General features: G+C 42.5%; 1 protein-coding gene across 1 annotated transcript in view; it reads right to left on the reverse strand.

The window, feature by feature from the left end:
- THSD7A (thrombospondin type 1 domain containing 7A) overlaps positions 1-25,737 on the reverse strand; it is a 209,338-nt gene extending 183,601 nt beyond the window's left edge. Inside the window, exons 1-3 of the mRNA XM_060247698.1 lie at positions 25,635-25,737; positions 19,444-19,688; positions 19,147-19,337 (exon numbers count right to left, since the gene is read on the reverse strand). Coding sequence (XP_060103681.1) covers positions 19,147-19,306 — 160 coding nt within the window. The 5' untranslated portion in view covers positions 19,307-19,337; positions 19,444-19,688; positions 25,635-25,737. The remainder of the gene's footprint in view (positions 1-19,146; positions 19,338-19,443; positions 19,689-25,634) is intronic.
- Positions 25,738-27,552: the final 1,815 nt, after the last annotated feature.

Here is a 27,552-nt window from a genome sequence, read left to right on the forward strand (position 1 = left end):
GCAGGTGACAAGTACTTTGTGAAGTGAGCTATGTAGTACTGTGCCCCCATGCTTCCAGATCTCTGGTGGAATTCCATCAACTCCTGCTGCCTTGCCACTTTTCAGTTGCTTGATGGCTTTAACAGTCTCTTCTAGAGTGGGGATCTCATCCAACTCTGTTTTCACTGGTTGAAGTGGGGTGAGGTGAATTGCTGAATCTTGAACTACGCAGTTGGCACTGAAGAGAACCTGAAAATACTCCGACCACCGGTTCAATATGGATGCCTTGTCTGTGAGGAGCACTTGGCCGTCTGCACTACGCAAGGGACTCTGAGTCTGATATGATGGACCATATACTGCCTTCAGGGCTTCGTAGAACCCTCTTAAATCACCAGTGTCTGCACACAGCTGGGTTCTCTCAGCAAGCTTGGTCCACCACTCGTTCTGAATGTCTCGAAGCTTGCACTGGAGGTTGCTACATACAGCGCGAAAGGTTGCTTTTTTCCCAGGACAGGAGGGCTGAGGAAGATGTGCTTGGTAGGCAGATCTCTTTTTCGCCAGTAAATCTTGGATCCCTTGATTGTTCTCATCAAACCAGTCCTTGTTCTTCCTTGTGGAGAACCCGAGGACTTCTTCAGAGATCTGCAGGACGGTAGTTTTTAGGTGTTCCCAGAGTGCTTCTGGAGAAGGGTCTGTGGGGCAACTGGGGTCCTCAATTCTTGACTGGAGTTTTGCCTGGAAGGCAGCTTTAACTTCGGCTGACTGGAGACTGCCAACCTGAAACTTCCTCCGAGGGATACCTCCTCTCCTGGGTGTGGATTTAAAGTGAAGACGGAGATTGCAGCATACAAGACGATGATCCGTATGACATTCTGCACTGGGCATTACTCGGGTGTGTAAGACATCTCGAAGGTCTCTCTGGTGCACCAGAATGTAGTCGATAAGGTGCCAGTGCTTGGACCGTGGGTGCATCCAGGTTGTCTTCAGACTGTTCTTTTGCTGGAAGATAGTGTTGGTGATGGTGAGCTGGTGCTCCATGCAGAATTCTAGCAGGAGGCGCCCGTTGTCATTGCAGTTGCCAATGCCGTGTTTGCCAAGTACTCCTTTCCCGGCTTCCGAGTCTTTACCTACTCTAGCATTGAAGTCGCCAAGGATGATCACCTTGTCCTCTGTAGGGGTTTTCCGTACGAGGTTGTGTAGATCAGCATAGAACTTGTTCTTTTCTGCAGGATCTGCTTGAAGGGTTGGGGCATACACACTGAAGAACGTTGCATGCTGCTTGTTTTGAAGTGGGAGGCGCATGGACATGATGTGATCTGAGTGACCTGTTGGCAGGTTTTCGAGTTTGGAGGCAATGGAGTTCCTGACCATGAAGCCAACGCCAGAAAGGCGGCTCTCAGCCTTTGACTTACCTGACCTGTAGAGGGTATAGCCAGCACCGTGTTCTTGAAGACTACCTTCCTCAGGGAAACGGACCTCACTGAGAGCTGCTATGTCGATATTCAACCTGAGAAGTTCGTGGGCAACTAGAGCAGAGCGTCGTTCAGGGCGACCACTGTCTACTGTGTCAAGCATGGTTCTGATGTTCCAACACGCAAGCTTTAGTCTTTGCACACTTTGGGAGGCAGGTGCATGCCTTTTCTTTGTTGTTATTTTTTGACCGCAAGTAAGGATGCCCGTTGACCGCGGCTAGCCAACTGGGGTGGAGGAGACGAGCTTTGTTTAGGCCACCTTTTCTAGGCCCCTCTCCGTGTGGAGCAAGCAGTGCTGTCCCTAGATAAGGCTGCTTGGTCGTTCAGGGTGCTGCCGAAAAATGCTTTCGTCTCCGGGTTAGCATCAGGCGACCAATACTCTGAACCGCCTACATGCAGGATCGGGACTGCGGCTTCCAGTGGCACCTTCCACCTGCCGTTTCGCCCCTTGCCCATCGCTGCAGGACTTGATGCGTTGTGGGTTGTGTATGTGGATATGCCCTTCAGGCCTGCGCAGAGGAATTTTTTAGGTGAAGCCCAGTGTGCGCGGTACTGGCTCCACCCTTTCACCTGGGGGTCATCTGCCATGGCCCAGTAAGCCGGGACGCCGGCAGCGAGTCCTCCAGGTGGTAGGTGTTACATTAACGAGCTCTATCTGCCCGGGTTTGATGTTAGAGTTTTCCTTCTCTTAGGCTGGCAAGGTTGGTGGGCCCAGCCTGCCCATCCGGTTATACCGCCGGACAATTCGGTCGCACCATGACGTAGCAAACTCTGTGAAAAACGGTGGGGACCAGCGAGAAGGTGTTGCTACGGATGCAGTAATGCAGGAGAGGCCATTGCAGTGACCATCTGCCAGGCATAGCCAGACAGTGACCACGCGGCATTCACTACACCGGGAGAGGAGAGGCTATGTATTGCGCATACACTTCCCCTGGGGGGGGGTAGGATACCTAGAGGGAGCCCACCCCCCCACCCCCCCTTTTTGCTGATGTGCAATACCACATCAGCAATACCACATCAGCAAAAAAGGCACATAGTGATTATCATTACATATGCCATGCTAATCAAATGTATTCTGAAACACTCATGTAAAATGTGATCTTACAATTTTTAGCTTTAATTCATAAAATACAACTGGAGGGACATTGTATCATACTGTAGTTCATCATAATGTAAAGGAATCACTAGAACGGATTTGTTCTTATTGCTAGAAATGAAGACATCTTCTTAGCCTTGCATAGCATGCGATTTCACCCAACTAAACTAGGTTTCTCCCCCTATTTCAGGCCATTTTTACACTATTTTTAACTTAAGTTCCAAAACGATACAGATAAGGAAAAGCTTTTAAAACAGTGGTCTTTTTTTCCTTTTTGAAAGAAAAAATGCAAAACTGCCATTAAAAGATGGTCTAGGTACTGCACTCACCATGAATTTTTATGTTTCATTAATTTCCCACTCCTCTACCATACTGCTTGTAGAATTCAATTCAAGATTTGGGTGGTCTATCACTTTTATTACCCCCTCTCACTATGTGACAGCCCCATGCTACAGTGAGTTCTAGTCGAAGGTAAGCATGGCAGTGGGTGGAAATTAACTACAGGGATGTCAATCTCCATGGTGAACGCACAGTACAAACTAGCGCCAAGAGAGGCTAATATATTTATTTGTTGTATTTACTGGCCCCACTGTTCAACTATAAAGTTATCAAAGTGGTTGTAATACTTAAAAAAATGTATTATATCCAGAGAGCTTATTCACTCAGTCTCACCTAATTTCCTTCCTTAAGAACACAGGAAAAGCCCTTCTGGATCAGACCAGTGATCCTTCTAGTCCATCATCCTGTCTTGCACAGAGAACCGGCCCTGCCACTAGGCAAACTAGGCAATTGCCTAGGGTGCCAGACTTCTAGGGGCACCAAACTGCCCCCATGTGGCTCAGTGATGTTATCAGTGTGGGGGGGAGCAGAAGTTAGCCTTGCCTAGGGTGACATGCAGTCTAGGGCCAGCCCAGCTCACACAGTAACTAACCAGTTATTTTAGAGGGCCAACAACAGGGCAGAGTTGTAGCCTCCTGGCACTAGTATTAAGAGGTTTACTGCCTCTGAATGTGGAGGTTCTGTCTAATTACCATGGTTAGTAGCCACTAATGGCTCTATCCTCCATGAATCCATCCAATTTCCTTTCAAAGCTGTCTGTGCCTAAGGCCATCGCTACATTTTCCACATCCATATTGTTATAATTTGCTGTGTAAACAAGGATTTCTTTTTATCTTTCCTGAATCTACTATTTATCAATTTTATTAGATTCTAGTATCCTGGGAGAGGGATAAAAAGTTCTCTGTCCACTGTCTCTGTCCCATACATAATTTTACAAATCTCTATCATGCCCTCCCTCAGTCATCTCTTTCTAAACTCCTTACTATAGTCCCCATCCCATCTGGGTTTTGTCCATATGCGTCCCACAACTCCCAGAATAGACTTGGGGGGAGGGGGGATTTGGGACTTCCTTCCATTTTCACCAGTGGAAAAACTTGTTGGATCCAAACCATTAGCTATATGTTCACTCCCACCCACCCCACAAATTTTCAGTTCCCCATAGACTGTAAATATATTAGTTCCCAAAACTTAGTGAAAGTTTCAGCTCTTCCTACTAGGATAAGAGAATACGCCAATCATGGTTGCAGAAAGAAAAGAACTGAGGATGGCACTTCTAACTAATCTAGTAGAAATGTATGTCTTATCAAAGTTAATTGATTAAGCTATATCTTGAAATACCTATAGACCACACAAAAGAAAGCTTATTAACAAAACTGAATTATGGAGGCTTTAATTATAATATGATTTTGGGACAGTGATGGCTCCCTTCTGCCTTGTCATTATGCACACAAGCACTCTATATCTAAAAACAGCTACTCTGACACCTCTTCTACAAATGAATGCACATGAACATTTAACATTTCTATTTATATTGTATTAAAATATTATAACATTTCTATTTACATTAAATCTGCTCTCATGGTTCACAATTGTATTTGAAGACAGCTTCTTCTGCGATTCTGCACATTGCAAGTTTGCTGCCTCTTCACTTACTTGGGGCAGTTTGACAAAGGCATCTTTACCAAGAATACATGGCTGTCTTCAACAATGGAGTAAACAGGAGCCTTTGTTTGCACAGTCTCCATGTGCTCATTATAATTCCCACATAGCTTCAGATCATCTCCATTCCTAGGGTGCAACTTTCCTTGTGGTGCACCCTGGATAACACTAAAGAGCTGCAGCGTCTGGCTGCCAGATAATCGTAGGTAGAATTTCCTAGCTACACAGGAGACAGCATCTGAATCTGCCAAATGAACACTGAGGGTACAAGTAAGTCTAAATGCCAATACTTGTTATGGATCCTACTGGCCAATAAAATAGATTTAGCTCTTGTTCAAGAAATCTTGATAATGAAAATCAAGTCCACCGCAGAGCGAAAAATGTGCAATATGATGTTACTGGCCTCACATACCATCATACCTGCGGCACAGTTACATGTCCAAAGCATCATTGAAAATGTGGTATTTAGGAGGATTGCCCAATCTGTCTGTGTAACTGCTGTATTTACTTGGTGACATATTTCAAATTATTATTTACTTCCTGTGTGTAACTCTGCCATGATAAATAATAATAAGTTCCAATCAGACTAAAGCACAAAATGGGTTCTTAGCTGTGGAAGACAAAGCTCTAGCTGTACTGCCACAACTACAGCCTTTATGCTTGGATTGGTGAAGGATTATAGTTCAATACAGATGAACTATAACTTCTAAACCAGGGGTGTTGAACTCATTTGTTACGAGGGCCGGATCTGACATAAATGTGACCTTGTTGGGCCAGGCCATGTATGTGAATTTAGGGGGAGGTATTTGTGAGTTTCCTGCATTGTGCAGGGGGTTGGACTAGATAACCCTAGAGGTCCCTTCCAATTCTATGATTCTGTGTCATAAAATGTAATGCCAGGCAGGGGAAATATAAACTTTATAAAGAACACAGACAAACACACACGACCTAATCCACCTCACTGGCTTGTTGAGCCTCAGACAACAAAGGAAGAGAGGCTTGCCTCAGTAGCTCTGCTGTGCAATTGAGAAAGCCTAGCAAAGCTCTCTCTCCTTCTCCCACTTCCCCCCAAGGAAGGAGCTTTACTCTGTTGTTCCTGTGCAACTGAGCAAGCCTGGCAAAGCAAGCTGTGATGCAAAAGGAAGTAAGAGAGGCAGAAGGAAGCAGATGACAGTGAGTTGGTCATGGGCCTGATTAGGCCCCCGGGTCACCTGTTTGATACCCTGTTCTAAACAATTCTAAGCTTTACCAGAGTACATGTATTTTAGTACGTATTCACTTCACTTCATTTCTTCCATTTTTTTGAGAACTTGATAGTGCACCTTCCTTTTAATATATGCAAAATACACTGAAACAGACCTTTATCACAATTTAAAAAATAGCATTTGGCATATACATTCCTTTAGTAAACTACATATCCTGGAGATCCTTCTGGAATGAATTAGAACATTAAACAGAGAACATCCTGTTTATTACTGATGCAATCAATGAAGTGAGGAGCTGACAGAAATGTCACTTCTAAAACAGCTCTTCTAGCACTTGTTTTTACAGTACAGATAATGCATACAAACACTTAATATTTCCATTGTATTTAAGGTGCTCCCACAAAACCCACTCCACAACAGCATTTGAAAAGAGAACCTGTTGTGCTTCTGTAGACTGCAAGTTTGTTGTTTTAAACACTGTGAGCTGCCACAAGTATGGTGAAAGCAAGGTAAGGAAAGCAAAAAAGACAAGGACAAAGAAAAGGAAGGGAAAGTAACAGAAGAGGCATGTTCACACAAATCCCTCTTTCCACTATGATATGCTATCACTGCCCCTATACTATTTCCCAGTGCAGAACCTTTACATCGAACACTTGTAAATGACATATCTTGTGAAAGTACATGAAATGCAGTTCCTTGAGTGAGTTTGGAATACGAGCAAGGCTAAAGACAGAAAGAAGATTATTAGGAGAGATGCAGGATCTGCATTTCAGCATCCATTATTCCCGAAGTAGTTCATGGAGCACCTGAAGGAGATTATGAGACCTGCCTATATCTTTCCTGTACACTACCTTATCTCTGCACCACAGAGTAGGTTACTCAGGAGGGGGGCACATCAGTACCCCTATACATATGCCACTTTTATAAGAATACAAATATGAAAGACAGATAAGCAAGCAAGCCAGCAAAGAACTGACTGTGTATGTGCTCCTCTCTCATGCATGCACACTCCTTTGAATTCTAGTCACCCTTTCCCCCCATATACACCCAAACACAGGAAACATCCTATAGATATACAAGCCAAGCTGTACTGGTGACAACTCACCTATCCTCCCTTTGGCTGAGCCACATGTCACCCAATCCCTCCAGCCCAAGGACAAATGAGGATTGGGCCACTGGGAAGCTCCTTTCACATCCTATTGGCCCATCCAGTCAGGGAAAGGTACACTTTAGGGGAGGGGCGGTGGCTCAGTGGTAGAGCATCTGCTTGGTAAGCAGAAGGTCCCAGGTTCAATCCCCGGCATCTCCAACTGAAAAGGGTCCAGGCAAATGGGTGTGATAAACCTCAGTTTGAGACCCTGGAGAGCCGCTGCCAGTCTGAGTAGACAATACTGACTTTGATGGACCGAGGGTCTGATTCAGTATAAGGCAGCTTCATATGTTCATCCCAGCAGGTCCTCCACTTTCCCTCAGTGGTTGTTGCTAAGCAACCATAGTATTCCAAGCTTGGTTCTGTCAATAAAAGGTGGGGGGAGGCCCTTTCCAGGCCTATTTTGGCCTTTGAGGAAGAACTCATTGGGGCGAGTCCTGACTACAGTTGCCAGCTCCAGGTGGGTGGGAAATTCCTGGAGATTTTTTGGTGGAATCTATGGTAGCCAGAGTTTGGGGACAGGAGAGGCCTCAACTGAATATAATGTCACAGAGTTCACCCTCCAAAGCAGTTATTTTCTTGTGGACATGTGGGGTGATGAAAAAGTACTGGATTACGGTACACGATATGTTACAAAAGATATTGAAAATTCATATATACTTTAAGCTGGAACTTTTCTTATTGAGTATTCTACCGATGGACCTTTCGAGACAGGACAAACATTTGATGATACATATTATTACTGCAGCAAGATTTTTGATAGCGCAAACCTGGAAACATCATGAAACTCCGAAGAAGCAGGACTTGATTCATAAAATATTAGAGACAGCTGAAACAGATGCCCTTGCACTTCGTCTTAAGGGAAGACTAATACGAGATTAAGAGAACCCTTGGAAACCCTTTTATAAATGGTTGAAGACACAAATTTGACTCTTATATGACACATACTTGTAATTCCTCAATTCGAACACTTTAGTGGTATTAGCAAACTATTAGGTATAATACAAAGATTGTAACTTTTATAGACTATGAGAAACATTTGTAAATGAATGATGCAGAGTTTATATCAAAATAATGTCACTTCCTTTTTCCCTTCCCCTTTCTGTATTTCTTTGTCCTATTTCTTAAAACTCTAATAAAATATATATAAACAAAGCAGTTATTTTCTTTGGGGGAGAGAGACCTAGTGTCTGGAGTTCAGTTGTGATACCAGGAACTCTTTAGATTCCACTTGGAGATTGGCTATCCTAGGCCAATCAGCACCCTCTGGGTGACCTAACTGGCATGACTTAACTAGGCCTGGCTGCTGGCTACTGTTCAACAGCAGATACTCTATGACAGCCAGTGTGGTGTAGTGGTTAGTGCTTCAGAGCAGGATCTATCAGACACAAGTTCTTGCTGTGGAAGTTGACTGGGTCATTTTGAACCAGTCACAGACTTTCAATCTAACCACCTCACAGGCTTGTTCTGCAGATCAAAAGGGGGAGAGGAGAATGATGCAAGCTGCTTTGGTCCTCGCTGCAGAGAATGACTGTACTTCAGAGGCTTCAGGGAAGGGGGAGGAGATGTAAAGCTGAAGTCAGATCACTTCCCCTACAGAAAGCGGCTGCCCTGAAGCACATACACTATGGTATACCATAAAACAACCAGGCCAGGCCAAAAAGCCCATTTACAGGAAAGGGCGGAATATAAGCCTACTAAATAAATAAATAAAAGACAAACCACACCACAAGAGCATGTTGATGCTAAAAGTCACAAGACTGAATACAATAGGAAAAGGTGGCAACAACTGCAGACAAAAGGAAAGCTGAGCTTCAGCATCTGTGTGATTGTCGTCATGTTATGACACCACAGCAAATTGACCCCATATGCCCAGGCCAGGGCACTCACCCAGAGCCTCTTTTTAGAGTCTGTTGTATTTATTTCCACATCGGGCCTTACTCTGCGTACAGATATAAAACACTGTCATATGTGCATGCACACACATAACATGTGCACACAAAAACCTTTCTCTATATACATACAACAGACAAGAAATCCTATGTATCTTAGGAAGTGAGCTCTGATTGACAAAAGTTAGGCCTAAGGAAAATTCTATTAGTTTTCAAGGTGCTACCAGACAGACAGAGCCATGCTCACCCAAGGAAAGTAGGAGGCCCAGTATCACAGTGCAGTTTGTGATAAAGGTATTCACAATCTACAAACCTGACAGAAATAACTACCTGCTATCTACTGGAATTTCTTTACAGCTAATAATAGTGCCATCCTAACCAGGGTTACACCATTCAAAGGCCACTAACTTTAATGGGCTTAGAAAGATGTAGCTCTGTTTAGGATTCCACTGTTAGTTTCTTCCAGCATTCAAGGACATCTCTTAGGCTCTCCCATTCAAAGCACACAGTTGTCCTGGCAAAGAATGCCTGTATGTCACTATTCTCGGGGCTTTTCTCCCATAATTATGCCAGCAGCCCAGAAGCAGCTATCAGTCTCCCAACTGACAGCTCATTGCAGTTCATAGTGTCAGCTGACTAACACAAACTAATGAAGCAAAAGGTGAGGAGGAGGGAAGTCAAATTCTGCTCCTGGCAGGGAACGCTTCTGGCTCCATCAGCTGCACATGAGCATGGTACGTGGGAGTGCATTGTTATGAAATGACAGTTGTGAGCAAGAGAAAACATCTACAGACCCAGACAAATTTCTATTCCACAATGAATTGGTGATAACGATGTATTGCTCGTTCTTTGGAAGACAACAATTTTCATATTTGTCTCACTGAACAACTTACAAAAAAAACTGCTCACAAACACAATGGCTTTTTATTTTTACTATGAATGACTTGGTGCAGCACAGAAGCATTTAGTCTATACAGGCTTCATTTTACATTTAGACATTATATGCTTCTGTCTATCTACCATAATTCCCAAACAAAGTGCTAGGCACATTAGTATGCTGCGCGAATACAATTAGTGTGCTGCGAGAAACTGATTAAATGACACAATTTAAGTTTCTCAAAGCACCCACCCACAGAGGAGTCTACCCACTGCATCTCTGCATGATTTATGAGTCTGACTTGCCTTGTTTCAAATAGCCTCCCCCTTGGGGGCAGGTAATTGTGCTGTGTCTTTACGACTGGATCATTCAACTGCCAGTGATGCAAGCAGTAAGCATGGAGCATCATTCAATTAATTTATTAAAATGTTTACATGCCACCTCTTGGCATGCCACACTCCCAAGGAAGCATTCAAAATACTGAACTGACTGGCAGGCAGTGGGGTAGGGTATGGCAGCCAATTCCTAAATCTGCCATTTAGGTGACACCATGATTCGCCTCATTATAGGGCTACCCCTGGTGCAGACAGCATATCATATTCCAGGTGGCACCACAGGAGGAGCCCTGATTCTGACACCTACCACTTTGTTTCAGCTGTCAGTGGAACACACAGCAGCGCCCTTTGTAGCTGATCTTAACCAACAGGCAGCTTTGTGTGGGAATCCAGTCTTTTGAAAGTTAAGCTTTCAGTGTGAATTCAAGAAAAGATGACCTGCAAACAATTCAGGTAACACAGAGTTTCACTGGTGCCAAAGCTCAGCCTCAGCAACTGTTTTCATTCTTAATGCCTGGCCTCTACTACAGATCATATGAAATACAAAGTGATAAAAATGTTTAACTTGTTTAACTTCTAAATAACTAAAGGGTTAGGGTTACATAGCAGGGATTGCAGGGAAGGGTTTCAAGATCACAGGGAACTGCTTCCTTGAGAGCCAGAATTTTTTTTTGTTTACAAATTAAGCAATAGAAACAAGTAGGGATCCACAAGGAATTTGCAGAAGTAGCCATCCTATACCTCACTTTTGCTTATTTTCCTCTCCCTTCTGTCTCTCTTTCTCCCTCTTTCTCTACTCCTCTTACTTTATGTCTCCATTCATTTTTCTCTATCTTGCTCCATCCCCCCACACCCGTCACTTTTTCTCTCATTCTCCCCTCCCCATCACTATTTCTTGCTTTCTCTCCCCCATCCCCATTACTATCTTTCTCTCCTTCCCTCCCATCAGTTGGATCCTGCCTGCAGCTGGATGATCTGTGGCTCAGGGGGACCCTGCTGCCACAGCCCATGGAGGCAGCATAGCACATCTCTCTCCCATCGCCCCCCCCCCCACACCTTCAGCACTGCTGCCTCACAACCTCAGAGGGTTCAGAAGAGGCAGGGCTGACTGTACCAACAGTTCTGCACAGGCACTGAAAGGGTTTTTTGCAAGGGATTAAAACCCTCCCATCCATTTTCAATAGGGTTTTTTTGTTTTTCTGTAAATCTGATGTTTGCAGAAAAACCTCCTTCCCCACCACAGAACTGGTAAAGTTGGCTATTAGAATATACAAGTGCAGGCTCGCAATACTTGTGGGGGATTCTTCCCCCTCCACTTGCTCACTGGGCCTCCACCAGCACAATTTCCAGGCTTGCATCTATGCCTCCAATAGGCTCATCACAACTCCTAGGCTGCCTCCTCTTTGTACCAGTTTGGAAACCATCTGCATAGAAGAAAAAGACATTCCTTTCCCCAAATGCTGCAATTGTTCTTCTCACTCCAACCTGAGCCTTTCCAGCCTCTTGATGCTATATCATTTGAAGCTGCTTACATATCCAACATAAATATCCTTACTATCCAACATAAATTATTACTAATGATACCTGGGCAACCAGGAACATCTTTCAAGAATAAGCACTATTTGCCAGAGCTTCTTGTAACATGAAGGAGGAGGAGGAGATTGGATTTATACCCCGCCCTTCGCTCAGAGTCTCAGAGCAGCTTACAATCTCCTTTCCCTTCCACTCCCCACAACAGACACCCTGTGAGGTTGGTGGGGCTGAGAGAGCTGTTTTGAGAAATGCTCTTGAAAGAGCAGCTCTTTCAAGAATTGTGACTGAACCAAGGTCACACCAGCAGGTGCATGTGGTAGAGTGGGGAATCAAACCCAATGCTCCCAGATTAGACTCTGTACACTTAACCACTACACCAAACTGACTCTCTCTGCAAGAGATCATTTGTAAGCCAGTTAAAAACCTAAATTACCAATGAGAGAGCAAAAGAAAGAAAGAAAAATGCCCTTATATGCACCTCAATAATTAAAAGTTTGCTATTTTATTTATCTTGAACACTCCTAGTCTGCCTTTACCCACTAACACAGGAAGGCAACTAATGAGAAGTCTTTAGTAATGATATATGAATAAATGTAAACATGCAATACAGTAAAACTTTTGTTTGACATTTCTTTTTTCAAGGTATGAAGGGGAGGATCTTCTGAATCAGAGTGGTGACAGGGCATGGCCTGATTTGCAGACATCAGCAAACCTGCTATATATGCAAAACTATTCCATGTAACATACCATACTCAGCCTAGCAGTAAAAGGCAATAGAGATTTGGCAACAATAGCTACATTTCAGATAGTGTCTTGTTCTGTTTATACACTTCAGCTTTAGTTTAGTTTGTAAACTAATCAATTAGATTTTGGCAACCTTCCCAAAGCTGACAATTATTTTCATTCCAAAAAATGTTAAGTCTTTTGAAACGCTATAGTTTTAAGTCTTTTGCAACCTTGCATCCAGCTCCTCAAGCACTCCCATATGCTTCACTTCTAATTCTGCTGTTCAGCTGCTTAGGCCCCCTACAATTAACTGCTGTGTTATGGAAATATCTCCTCAATAAAAGACTATGGAGAAGGGATATGGAAGGGGAACTATTCTGATATGTCACTTCTCCACAACATGACATCCACAGAAATGCCTAGAGGAAGGACTAAATTGCATCCATTAAAAACATTTCTTGAGTGCCATGAAAAGGTACTTCCAACACAAGAAAATTCAAGCAGTGGAATGGTCAATGAAGCTGCCACTTAACAGAATTTAACACTTGGCATACATGGAGGTATCACCATATGTTCATCAAATCACTATGACTCCAAATACAACCAAAAATTAAAAACATTGATGAGTTCCAATGAGAGTGCAGATAAACAAACACAATGGTTATTATATTCACTTATTTTTAGATGGTGCTATCAATGTCCATGGTGCTTTTATTATTTATACATACCTACAGTACTATCAGTGTATATTGATTATTTTAATATGTATAAATTTTGACACAATATATCTTTAAAACAAGTTATATAGCAAAATAACAACTACATATTCAATTAAAATATGACGCAACAAAGCCACAAAACCCAACATAATGGACAAATCTGACATTAGAAACCACAACATTCACAACTTTCTATTTAAAAAGTGAGAAAGGCAAGTAACTGCCCCCAGGTAACTGCCAACCTATTTTTCAACAGTGGCAAAGACCATAGAGGAAAGGATAACAAGGTGGAGAGAGACATGGGTGGCAAGGGATGAATGTACGTGAATGCACTCACAAGTACTTGGGGTTGGTTATATCTGAGGATGGAAATTCAGTAGGTAGTATCAAAGGTTTCGTGGAACAGTGAGTTTTTGAAGATGCATGTGAAGGAGAGAAAAGCTTCTGCATCTTCACAGAAGGAATTCCAGGAAACAGGATCAGCAAGATAGATCAGTCATTTAAGTGAGCAGGAGTCTTGCAAGGTGACTGAGGATGATAAGGAACTATAAGAGGTTACAGAGTAACATGAACAAGGGAGAAAAAAGCTTCCACTCTTATTTTGACAATCTCAACCAGAGGTGTTGAACTCATTTGTTATGAGGGCTGGATCTGACATAAATGCCACTTTGTTGGGCTGGGCCATGCATGCCATAAAATGTAATACAAGGTACTGGATATATAAACTTTATAAAAGTGATTTCAGATGTCAAATGGCAATAGCAGGTGAAGCAGGCTTGATTGGATTAGGTGTGACATGCAGAGGTGTAGTATACTAGTATTGGTAATGAGACAGGAAACCTAGGTCTCAGCTCCATCCAGGAGGATTCAGTCTAGGAGGTTGCAAAGAAGAAATAGACATAAGTCTGACATTAGAAGCCACAATATTCAATTGCTGACCTAAGAGCAGCAGTATTCTTACAAAGGGATATCAAAGGGAGATTAGAAAGAGAGACTGCTGGATTGCAATTGATGCTGCTCAAGAGAATGCATCCTTCTGGACTGAAGTAAGACCTAGTTTTCCAGTTTCATTACCAATGTGTGCTGTTATCATTTGGTATCTGAAATCACTTCACTCTCCAAGATATAAGTGTCCTAATCAGGGTCTTTTTGAAAGAAAATAAATTCGGATGGGAACAGACACATCCAATTTTTTAAAAAAATCAGGATAAACCAAAATAATTTCCTCAGTGTACATTATGCTTGTGAAAAGAATCCATCCACCCACCAGAAGGAGGAGAAGAGGGAGAAGAAATGTGCTTTTACACAAAGTCTTATACTTGGAATAAAACATTGTTGGTCTTGAAACTGCCATGGAACTCTCTTTCCTCCCCCTGCCTTCTTCCCAAAAAGAGGAACAGTCCCAGAGAAGGAAGCAGAAGCTCTGTCTCTCTGTCTCTCTCTCTCTGTGTGAGTGAGAGAGAGAGAAACAGACACACATTTTTATATCTCTCCCACATGAAGCAGGAAGCAGCCACAGAATTCTGTGTGCGCACGCAGACATGTGTGTGTGAGAAAGGGGGAGAGGGAAGCAAGAGGCAGGGAACAGGAAGCCAAGAGCCACTGAGGGAGCCAGGGCAAGCAAGCTACCATGTGGCTGCAGTAGCAGCCCTGGGAAAGGAAGCAGAAGGAGGAAATTGCTCAGGGGATGGATTTGCACCCTCTGCAGGGTAGATGCAGGCCACAGGCTACATGTTTGACATCTAAACAATAACTTCTAGCAGAGCCAGGTTGGTGTTGTGGCTAGACCGCAGGGGTGGCCAACGGTAGCTCTCCAGATGTTTTTTGCCTACAATTCCAATCGGCCCCAGCCATTGGCAATGCTAGCTGGGGCTGATGAGAGTTGTAGGCAAAAAACATCTGGAGAGCTACCGTTGGCCACCCCTGGGCTAGAGCATCTAACCAGGACTAGAGAAACCTGGTTTCAAATCAGCCATGGCTTGTGTGGTGAATTGCAGGGAGCATTCCAGTTCCCACCACATGACATCTAGTAAGGCACTCAAGAGGCAGCACAAGGCGCCAGGGCTGCAACACCATACAAGCATGTGACTACTGAACAGACAGCAAAACTTCATGTGGGCTCAGTTGCCAGGCCTGCCAAGGCTATCTCTTCCATAGTTGCAGCTCAGGCAGTTTCTGGCACTGCCTTCTGGTGACCCAAAAGTAAGGGAACCATATCCCCATCCACCTCCAGTAGTGGAAGCTGCAATCCTCTCTGCAACCTACCACATGAGCAACTGCTGATTCAAATACTATATCAGCACTGAAATTCACTGGGTGATCTTAGCCTAACCAACCTCAGAGAATTGTTGTGAGGCTAAAACAAGGAGAAAGTACTCTGTATACCTCACTCTGGCCGTTTTCCCACTCACGTTTTACTGGCGCCACGACCATCCTGACGCCGGCGAATCTGCCTGGATTTCGCATCAGAAGCTCCGGCGCTCCCAGAAGCGCCGGCTACTTCCGTCGCTAAGCCAGCGCAAACGGAAATCGCAAAGATGCAGGAAAACGTTTGCGCTGGCTTAGCGACGGAAAGCGCCGGCGCTTCTGGGAGCGCCGGCGCTTCTGTTGCGAAATCCAGGCAGATTCGCCGGCGTCAGGATGGTCGTGGCGCCAGTAAAACGTGAGTGGCCTCTGTGTTCCCTGGAGAAAAGGCGAGTATAAAATGTGATGGATGGTAGATAGCAGCAGCAGCCAGTAGCAGTAAAATGTTATAGCACAGATAGTAAAGTGATCTTATATATACACAAACAAACACCAGAATGTTGGACCATTTATGGTATTAATTCCTGCAAGGGAACATAGCTAAACTATCCCTTTAACCACTAGTAACAACCATCACATAATTTTAGACCCAAGTTATTGCTGTGCTAAGTTTCTCCTTTAGATGAATCAAAAGAAGAAGGAAAAACAAATACTTCCAGCGGTATGAGATCATGCACACTGGGCCTAGCCCCTGGCAGCATGAGAACTGCTTCCCTATAAAACAATCCCACACCAGTAGGGAATATGTTGGTCATATGCTAAGTGGGTAGGAAAAATTCATATTTTGGCCACACCTGCACTATGGGCAGCTTGAAACACCATTTCCCTCTGTCTGCATTTTAAAGATACAAGTTGTGAGTGGACACACAAATCCAATGTATAAAGTTCCTCATAAGGTTTTGAAGGAGCCATCCATGTGTATCCTGCCAATCTCACACCAAAGACAAATAGAGTACAAGCCCTTCTGGTGATATTCATTTCTACAGCCCAATAAGTAATGGGCTCATCTTAAATTAATTTGAGGTCAGTGAGATTCAGAACCAAATTAATGCCTGGCCCCATTCTAAACTGAAGCTATCACACTGTCAACTAATATAAACTGTTTAAGATATATGTAGATTAGAGATAGGTTCATATCAAGCTGCCAGTGGAGGAGGGGACAATTTCATTCAATTTCCTCTCCGTACTTCAACCCATCCAGCTACAGTACGTCAAAGATTTGTCAGGACCAGCAACAATCTGCTGGGGGAAAGGAGAACCATCTGCTCTGTCAACACATTCTGAAAACGTCCCTACTGGATCCAACTTGACATCTGAAAGACTCATCATTGTAATTACAATTTTTTTTCCTGGTTCCCATTTGATACAATGTCCTACTTTTACTACCCAAATAGTAAAAGCCCCTTAAACTAATATGGGGGGGGGGGGGGAGATTCCCAACGATTTTTTCCTACTCCAGAAAATTTCCTTAATTTCCTTCAGCAAATTTTCAAGAAACACGAAGGTGTATTTTTAAATATAATTGAAAATTCTAGTTCATTTCCAATGCTCTTTGCCAATACTTCCCACAGAGGCCTTGATGGCCCAACAAACCCATGAAACATTTTGGAAGTCTAGTAACACTGAGGTACTTCACTGAAGTATTCTGGACTAACAGGATAATGACACACAGCTGACTTTTGTATCCTGCTAATTCTAATGTTCGGTTGTCCACTCTACAAGGCTAGCTTCTCAGGGAGACTGATAGTCTGGAGGTCACATAAGTCATTAAATATCTTTGGAACAAACGCAAAAGTACACAATGTGGTCATTATGAGATCAGCAGATAAAAGGCTAACTAAAGAGGATGTATCTTTCTTCCCTTCCAGATATAGCAAGGTATCAGTTTATCATCAGGACTGAATTTAATAATAAGCAAAACCCTGGATGATGACTGTAGCTTGTCTGACCAGATCAATTCCCACAAGCTTACAGTGAAGGAGAACACAGGCAGCAACATACAAAGGGAAAGTATACCAAGATCTACAGGGAAGGGGGGGCGCTCCATTATAAAAAAAAAAAAAGTCTATGCAAAGTCCAATTTGCTAAGTGGAAGGTGGCTGCACAGAACAAACACTGTAATGTACAACCATGTGTGTAATACTTCTAAGCATCCTCCCCTCTACTGGCCCCCAATTTACTCCTTTATCTAAATGAACCATCATAATAATGCAGGTAAGCATACAGCATGCCTTTTATTCCATACTAAACTGCATTGTGCTACCCTTCGTAGATACATAATCTTATCACTAAGTTATAAATTCAGTTAACTACCACCTTTGCTCCATGTTGCTGATTTTAAGGACAGGCCATTACCCCAAAAGAACTATTCAGTAAATAGCGAAAGAGGGATATTGCTGTATTTTATTTTCTATAAATTTATTCTAAACTATTTTCATCAAGGAATCAATATTCTCTTAAACACACAAGTTTTGCAGAATGTCTTTATAACAAAAGCAAGTTATATTTAAAATTGCATCATTCAGTACATGTGCTTATTCCTGCAATTTCAAGCTGACCCCTAGCTTTAACTGGATAGTAGACATCTCCTAAATTTGTCAATGGTTCAATTAATGAAAATAACACGGGGTCACTGTTGGGTCTGTATCACTGTCATTATGCCATTGATCTCTCAGAATCAAGGCAGACCAGTAGAGGGTTCCCCCCCCTTTCAAATTTCATTCCTCCTAGAATTATTGGGAGAGCCTGCCTTCAACTGGAATTGAATTCCCTCCTTAATCTGCTCCTTGAACTGCTGGATAGATGCAGTCTTAAAAAATTCAGGATATCAGTGTAATTGTAAATGGATCTGTCTCTTTGGGAAAAGGCCAAGAGTGTTCTCCACCAGAAAGAAGACTAAATCTGTGCAAGTTCTCCCAGCTGCACACACACATGCACACATACACCTCAAACCATTAACACACTTTTTTGTTGTTGCTGAATCTCTATTAGTAAGAAACATTGTGAAATAATGTTATCCTTCTGATGATTTATTCCTAACACTACTAGAAGACTAATGCTTCCTATTCTGAACCAGTGTGAGTCCATAAATCTTTGAAATCTTGAAAAGGGCTAGAGCATCTTTGAAACACAAAGTATTCTTTTTTTTAAAAAATGCATCGTTTTCACTAACCTAGCATGAATAGTTGTAGATGAAATTCAGTCACTATACATATAAAAATATTTTTTATTGAAAAGTTAAGAACAATCACAGCAGCAACTGCTCAGTCTTTAAACTCAGACACATTGCTCATTAGTGCCAGCCATCAAGGAAATAATCTGTCTGGAATACTGCTGAATCCATATAGCCTATTTGCCATGGGCTCTTCAGTTATGAGATCTGGCAACCCTTGGATTATTTCACCTAATCCATCATTAGCTTTCACATGTCCTAATACACCGTGCAATGAACTGAATTTTACAAACATCAACTCCTCAATCCATGGTGACTTCTGAATGCATTCTGTGCCAGTTTAGATGGAAATGCATGCAGGATCTCATCTTTTATCTGTAAATTGTCTTATGTCTCTCCCAGCTGAACATTTACTTATGTTCTTAGGACACTGTCAAGCACTGGTATTATCTGTCCTTCTTAATCACTGCGTATGTACTCTTGCTAATGCAGGAGTACAGAGAGATCAGAAAATAACAGAAAGGTTAACTAATCATATAAAGTACAACCTGAAAAGCCATATATCACTAAACTGTCCAAAATTATATTCTCCAACAAAAATAACCTCAGGAACATGTCTTAGAAAACAGCCTCAACAGCCAGGATGAAATGCAATTAAAACATTAACATGCCTTTCTCTTTCACTTACCCGTCTTCCACAAATACACGGAGGAAGTTTCAAATTCACTTTGTGCTGTTGCTCCTCGGATTCCAAACAGAAGAACCACAAGAACTCCAATATATTTGCTTGGAAGAGTGGAAGTCCCTGGGCCACTGGATAAAGCTGTGGTCTTCTCTTTCAGCCCCATGCCTTCCAGAAGCCTGCTCCAGTGTCAGAATCTGCAGTACAATGGATAACCCCAGTGGCGTGAGTAAACCCCCCTCCCTTCAGAATTTCTTCACAGGGACAGCAGAACAGAAATCGCTTTCCAGCTATTGTGCATACCAGTCGAAAAGGAAAAACTGTTTAACATCAGGGAACAATAGAGCTCTTGCTTGCTGCTGTTACTGCCGCCACTGCCGCTGTTTCAGCTGCTGCGGCTGCTGGTGCTGTGGTTGTTACTCCATGCTCCCCCATTCAGTGGTTAGCAGCAGCTTCCATCAGCTGAGAGAGACAGCTGTCCACAGGGGGCTCCAGCTGACTGAGCAGGTTATCTTGGTCTGGGAGGAAGCAGCAGTCATTTACACCAGCTGGAGAGAGGAGGAGGAGGAGGGAGGGGGGAAACACAAATAACAAAATGCTGTAATCGGATGCATGCAACCAAGTGCAAAATGCTGCTTTCTGCACATCACCAAGATAGATATCCAAAATGATACATAGCCCACTAAGACGTTTTAACTATAATTACTGAGAATGTTTGAGACAGGTAAAGCAGTAAAAATATTCAGCACTAACAATTTCCCTGTTCTTTTAAAGCAAGTTGCCAGCATGTAATTCCTACTTAGTTTGAGCTGACACAGTGCAAAATGGAGTACTGAAGAGATGCTTTATTTTGAAAACAGCAAATGCAGTGAAAAGAAAGGCAGTTGCAGATAATCAAAATGCTGATCAACTGAACACTTACTGAAGAATAATGAAAGCACTTTGACATGCATTTGATTAAATCTCCTCTTTAAGATTCAAGTAATAAGAGAAATCTAGCTCCAAGGTTTGTTGAGGTTTTTTTAAATGTTTCTTCATCCATACGTTCCTATTAATCTCATATTTGAATATGAAGAGGAGGAAAAACTACTCGCAGTTTAATTAACCTTATAACTGAATGTCTTAGAGAGGAAGCAAAGTTCTAAAAATCTGTATCTATCAAAAAGGTCTTTATAACAATATGTATCTATGAGCATTCCAACCTACACTTGAATAATTCCTATGTTCACAGAACATAAACTGCTAGTCAAAATGGGTTTGGGTGCAATTATCACTGTTTGTAAACATGAAATTAAGGTTACTGAATAGCCCTCTAGTCTCAATGTGTTAATGGGCTGTGCTAGGCTGAAAAGAATGCAGAACAAGGGTCTGAAGTGACAAAGGTTTACATTTTTTTAAGCACAGGGTGTTATTTTAAAATTCACCCCAATGAACTGGAACAAAAGGCTGCACTGGCTAATGTTCTCTACATATCGAGAAACAGGAGGGCAGAGGAAGTGTTCTCAGAAGAGCTATTGTAAAATGCTGGGGGAGGGGGGGATTTCCACAAAAAAAAAAACATTCTAGTAACACAGCAACTGGAGAGTTTTAAAAGATGGGGCTACTGTTTGTTGAAAGAGAAAACCTTCACCCACCCTCTCTTGGGAAACCTGTCATTTCGCAGAACCATCCCAGACTCTGTTTCTTCTGCATGCACAGGGTTTAAAAGCAGCCTTGATCAAATAATTCCCAAGTCTTCATCTGTTTAAATATTCTGACATCAGAGCAAATTAGCAATGTTGAAGGTTGCAAATTTGTCTTTGTTTACTTTCCACTCTGTTACGCCTCTAAGAGGGAATTAAAGGCTCAGGAAGACCTAGCACTGTGAGGTTGTGATTAAGAGAGATAAGCAAGGGTGGATTACTGTTCCTCAGCTGCTGAAAAAGAGGCAACAATCAGGAGATTATAGGTTGATATGGGATACATAGAAACCCATGAGCCTAACAAATTTATAGCTTCCTGACAGAGAACTCACAGCTGCAGCTAAGGTATGGCAAACACACAGAGATGCACCTCAGTCATTTAAAAATCATTCAGAGCTCTGTTCAATTTACCACTGGTGTGACCTAGCACTGACCATTGTGGACAGAGCTTCTAAGAACCTCTCTAAATTAATAAACCCTGCTGTCTTGAACTTACATAAAATACTTTTTGAATTCTGAATGCCCAGTTACTTCAAAAAATCACTGAACATACAAATATGCTAAGCTGAGGTTTGCCATGACTATTAATTCTGGATCACTGTTATGCCTGTTACACTACTTTGATTCAGAGAGTGCTTTTGAACTGAAGAGCAAAGAAGTGTCTCACAGCAGGGAATTGTGAACTAGGAACCGGTTGTTAGTGTTCAAGGAGTTTTATGAGTTACAAGGAGGAGAGAGGTAGAATTGAAAAATGTTATAATAGCTAAAGGTGACACAGGGATTGGCAGTTCAAGCACTGCCATATCACTGCATGCCCTTGATCCCAAAGGAAGCATGTTAAGCTCTCCATGTTCAGGCTCCTGAAAAAATCCTATCATCTAGAAGATGATGTCCAAAAACTGGGACACCAAAATTGAAGAGTCTTAGCTAGAAAGCAGAAACAGAAAGGCTTGAAAGTGATCTTGGGGTGGCAACTATTTCTAAGCCGAGTACAGATTAGAGAATCTGATTCAGTTACCAATATAGATATGGATAAAAGCCAAAAATATTCAGCTTTTATTTGGCAATACCAAATAGCAGCTGTGGAGAGGTTTAATGCTTAAAGGGGTGCACTTACCTTTTGTTTCTGGCTCTTTCCCACCATTTGCTCTGGTTTCCAAGGTAACAGGAGGGAAGTGTAAGTGGGATCCCTGCAGGCCAGTGGCAAAATCCCCTTAGGGGGAGCTTAGAGCCAATCACTTCAATGCATTTGTAACTTCCTTGCCTTCCCTGCCCTTTTCTTAGGGAACAGGAGGGAAGGGGGAAGTAATAGTGGCAATTTGGTGAAAAGGGTCTGAGGTTAGGGGGAAACACTGTTCTTTAGACAATCATAGAAGTTTGTTCTTTTTTTAAATTCTTCTGTGCATGGGCAGAGAGCATAAAAGCAAAGGTCTGGCTGAGCTACAGTCCGTTGCTGAGAGAGGTCTTGAGAGTGTGCCTGGCTTTTGCTTCAGCTGCTGCTCTAAGCATTACTCTCCTGCTACCTGAGAAATTGTGGACTTTGGATCAGATCCTGCCTGCCTGCTGGAGAAGACAACGACTGGTTTGACTTACAACAACAGTTTTTTAAAAAGTTTTTTTATTTTACTGTTAGTTTGTTCTTTCGGCTTGGTAGGTGGTAGTATGTGAGGGTGGGAGGTTTGACGCCAAAGGCCTGAAGCCTTTTTTTCTTTGGTTTTATATTCTTAGGTAAACTTTCAGTTGAGTTGAGGGTGGCTGGCTTCTGGTTCTGGCTTGCAGTTATTTTTGAGGAGTTTTCTGATTTGTTGTTTGAGCCTGGTGGTTGTGTGGAGGGGGTGAGGCCAAGAGAGCCTTTGGCCTTTTTTTCTTTATCTCAGTAGCTTAATTGGCTTTTTGGCTTCTGGCTTGTTTTTGAGGGGTTTTATTTGTTGTTTAAGCCTGGTGAGGGGTGGAGTGAGGCCAAGTGGGCCTCAGGCCTCTCTGGTTTTGGGGGGACAGGGCTGTTTCACTGTTCTGTGTATCTGCTTCTGGTTCCAACTTAGGTGCTGCTAAATAGGCTTTTAGTAATACAGATTTTAGGAACTGTTTAACTTTTCAACACTTCTGAAAAAATTTCAGCATAAGGCTTTAGTTCCTTCCTAACTAGGAGGCTATTAAAGGAGGCAAGGTTGTGTGTGTCTTCAAAATGGTGGTATAATAGCCTAGGTTAATTTTTTTAAGACAGTGTGCAGTGCTCTAAACTTCAGCGAGGGCAGGCATTTTTGGACAACTTTTAGGTTGTCCTGTCAATTTTCAATGTTCAGGAGAAAACTCCTGCATTTCCATAGAGCAGGGGTGGCCAATGGTAGCTCTCCAGATGTTTTTTGCCTACAACTTCCATCAGCCCCAGCCATTGGCCATGCTGGCTGGGGCTGATGGGAGTTGTAGGCAAAAAACTTCTGGAGAGCTACTGTTGGTCATCCCTGCCACAGAGGAAATCAGGCCTGTTCCAATATAGTTAGGAGAAGTTAAATAAAGAGCCTTAAACCTCTTTAAAGGCTTGCTATTCCATCTCAAGGATAGTTAGTTATACTATAGTCAGGTTCAGCACAGTAAGTTACTAGTTCTAAAAAAAACCCCTTTTTTAAAAAAGAAAACAGACAGAAAAAGAAAACAAAAGCTGAAGCAAGGGGAAGTTGGCTCCTTTGAAGATAAAACCCTAGATTTTCAGTGAGAGGATTCATAAAAAGGTGCCAGACTGTTGGGTTCAGGCTGCAGACGGTGCAGGCAGTTTAAGTGCATAATAACTTCCCCACAACTACTACTTGGTTAGAAAGAGTTTGGTCTGGGGTAACAGCAGGAAAGGAACACAGCAGAGCTCTGGGGACAAGGTTAAAAAGAAGACTAGAGAAGGGGAGGGGGTGGGCTGCAGCTTTCTCCCCATCTGTGCGGAGAACTGCTCAACAGCCACCTTCTACCACTCCATCCTCTGGCTGGAGTGGTGCAATGAAGAGGCCATGCAACCTTGATAAATATTGTACATTTTTGCACAATTTATTGGATACTGCCAGTAATTTTCAGCCATGGGTCTTTGCTTTTCTGTTGTTCATCCCCACTAGGCAGCATACACCTGTGACTAGCACCATACTGACTTTTGAGACAGCACTCATTGGGCAGATACTTGGCTCATATGGAAGTGGTAGCACATGAGGCAGGACAAGGCAGCTGCAGTGGTGAGGGAGTACCTTGCGGAGCTCTATGAGTTGCAGGCCACCAGCCTACTGAGCTATTGGGTCATGAATGAGACGGTCTGTCTGACCTCTCTGGCATGGCCCAGAGGCTCCTCTCATGCCCTCTGAGAAGAGTGCAGAGTGAGCAGGGTTTTTCCTATGTGGGCAACATTGTCTGCCCACATCGCTCACGCCTGCTCCCCTGGGCAGCTGAGCAGCTGGTCTTCATGAAGGTCAACTTGCCACTGTTCACCTACCCATCTACCCCCCCCCCCCTCTGTTTCTACTTCAGAGATTCTCAGATTGGATCTTAGTCCTGTTGGGCTTTGGCACTGGCACAGTGGCACTGGTTTCGCTGCTGGTCTTACAAAATGCCCCCCCCCCCCGCAAAACACACAAACACTTTATTTTCTAGTTTCTACTGCAGAGATTCTCTGGGAGCTAGGCTTGTATTGTACAGCCCTGCTATTTCCTCCCATTGGAAACAATGGAAAATGGGGGCACCTTCTTTGGGTGCCCATAGAATTGGACCACTGGTGCAATCTCTTTGAAACTTGGGAGTTCTTTTAAGGAGAGGCTCCAGCAGCAGCTACACTACAAATCTGATGCCTCTACCTTGACCCGCCCCCCCCCCCCAAGGACTGCTGAATATACCCCAGGAGATTTGCCATTTACTTCAATGGTCCCCATAGGCTATAATGAACCTGTATTCAGGATTCCTGAATATTTTCTGAATCTAAATATCATACCAATATTGGGATTCAGGGATATCAGAAAATACTGCTATTTTTTTGGGCCCAATATACCCCAATAAAAAAATTTTCTTGCACATCCCTACTGGCAACTTACACTTCAGTGATTTATGTAAATGAAATGATTTTCTGTGCTTTAAGGAAAGTAAACTATACTAAGGATCACATTCAGACAATTCCAGCCAGGGACACTTTTCAGAATGAGATAATGACATAAAAAGCCTGCTAGATCACCTCAAAAGGTTAACCTAATCCAGCATCCACAATGGTCAATCAGATGCCTCAGAAGGCCTAAAAGGAACTTGGGACAAAACTGCCACCAGGGGATGCCCCCAGCAAGTAAATCTATCTGTCATAATTTTGTTCAATTCTGTTTTAAAGCCACCTACAGCACTAAGTGCTGTTAAATGTTATGTGGGATATTTTCTTTTGTGAGTCCTGGATGTACTGTCAGTCAACTAGGTGAACTTAGTACTCTGGGAGGGAGAAAAAACTCACTGTCCACTTTTTCCACAAAAGGTATCATTTTATAAACTTCTATCTTGTTTCCCTTTAGTGATCTTTTTTTCCTAAATGAAAAAACCTCAAGCACTATAAGCCTTTCCTCATATGAATAGAGTGTAATACTTTTGGTTGCCTTTTTCTATACCTTTTTTATTTACTCAGTAAATAGTAAGCAATTATTATCATTTGCTCTACTTTATGTTAATGCTACTAAATAGTCAAACAAACACATATGTAGAAATACAGAAAATATTCACTGGCAAACATGTCTGGCTGGAAAACTAATAACACACTGATAATTTGTTGGGTAGCCAAATCTGATGCAGGTGAATTTAGAATCACTTTACCTTATAAAATCCATAAAATGTCCATGATATTGACTAAAACCACAAGATTAACCAACTGCTCAATCCTTACATGGAGAAATTAGATGTTACTGATCAATGCCCCAATCATTATTGTCACAATGCCTATTTGCATAAAAGATCACTATTGGTCAGAACATATAACTTGAATGGGAGTACTGTGAGCCTGTCATAAAGTCTTTACTTAAGTAATAATGGTAACCAATGGTGATAAACACCTATCATATTAGTACTGAGCCTAAAGGAGAAGGGAGATATTTTATGAATATACTCGCTCCTGCAAAATGTACATATGCCTTTGGGGAAATTTCCCCATCTCTTTATGAAAGAGTGTATCAAAAGGTTTACAAGGAAGTGGAGTTTAGGCAAATGTTTCCTTGCCCCAGTCAACTCAGGTTTGTCTTATCTGAACAGAACATCAGTGCCCATGCACATTTAGATACATAACCCTCTGAAAGTAAGGTAGCAGTGATCGGTAACACCCATCTCTGGAGAAGTATCCAAATCCAGATTTTTTTTCTGCCCAAATTGCATTGCTTTCAATAAATCTACATTTGTATATGCATCTGAATATACACCGCTGAAGACATACTGCCTGTCACAAACAGCAGCCTTTAGACATATATACTTTTGTTCTGTTTGATATTGTATTATTTAATTGCCACTTAAGAATCCCATTCTGATGCTAGGTCAAAAATATATATATCTCTGGTCAGAAACCAGCTTATTGATATGTAAAAACTTGGAGTTCCCTGTTGTCTGGCGCTCTCAGCAACTCATCCTGGTCAAGTGCTAAAGCTGCTTTAAAGAATCTTCCTCTCTTGCTGGACAAACCCTAGAATGTGCACAATCACTCTGCCTATCAAACTAATGACCTGGTCATTTGGTAACGCTTGGTTTGAGTTACCTTCCTGTGCTTTTTATATCTTGTAACTAGATGTCTTAACTAATTCTCTCACAGGCTAAAATACACAAATCAATTCAATGAGTACAATTCCAATCTACCTGGAATGCATAAATTTGGTTGTCTTTTCAGTCCAACAGAAGAAGAAAGATATAAAGGTGAGTTGTTTACTTACAGTGGGATGGAAACTCATCTTAATAGCTCTCATTCCATGAAGGGAACATAAAAAGTTTTGTAATTAATAGATATAGCTCTTATTACGAACATGTGGCTTTACAATACTACCTTTCCTGCCCTCTCAATAGCTCTGGCAACTAGGCCACTCTCATTTATTCAATAAGAGATTGACTGAAAGCAACATGTCAGTGAATCAATAACTCAGTATTTTAACAAATCCACATTAACACACTGCTTTCTAGGAACAGAACACTAGCCCCCCACAAACCAAAAGGCCCCATAAGAGGTCATCATAATTACACATTCTTTCTTGGGAATAAAACCCAAATGCTGTATCCAATGCTAGCTCAATAGATAGCACTAGTTTTCACTGACACTTAGGAGACACTGCTGCTTTATAATAACATTCCACAGTGCAGAGAGGCTGTAAAGCCACTTAATGGTAGGAAGCATCCATTCATCCAGCCACAGAAATTTTCTGATATTCTTTGAATCACAGAGTTGGAAGGGACTGCCAGAGTCATCTAGTCCAGCCCCCTTCACAATGAAGGAAATTCACAAGTACCTTCCCCCTACACACACACCCATATCTGCATATCCCCATATCTGCAGTTCCATTCAGTCCCTGTAAAGACCATTTCTGGGTCATGTGATCCATACAGAGAAACAGCCATAACGGTTGGGGGGCTACTGTAAGAAACAAAGGGATGAAACTGATCCCTTTCCTCAGCAGAGCAGTGCCTGTGGAAGAGGATGGAGGAATCCCATTTCAAAAAGAATCCTGAAATAAGTTATGGGGCTCACTTGGATGTGAATATA

This window comes from Heteronotia binoei, chromosome 10, assembly GCF_032191835.1.
Source record: "Heteronotia binoei isolate CCM8104 ecotype False Entrance Well chromosome 10, APGP_CSIRO_Hbin_v1, whole genome shotgun sequence".
NCBI lineage: Eukaryota > Metazoa > Chordata > Lepidosauria > Squamata > Gekkonidae > Heteronotia > Heteronotia binoei.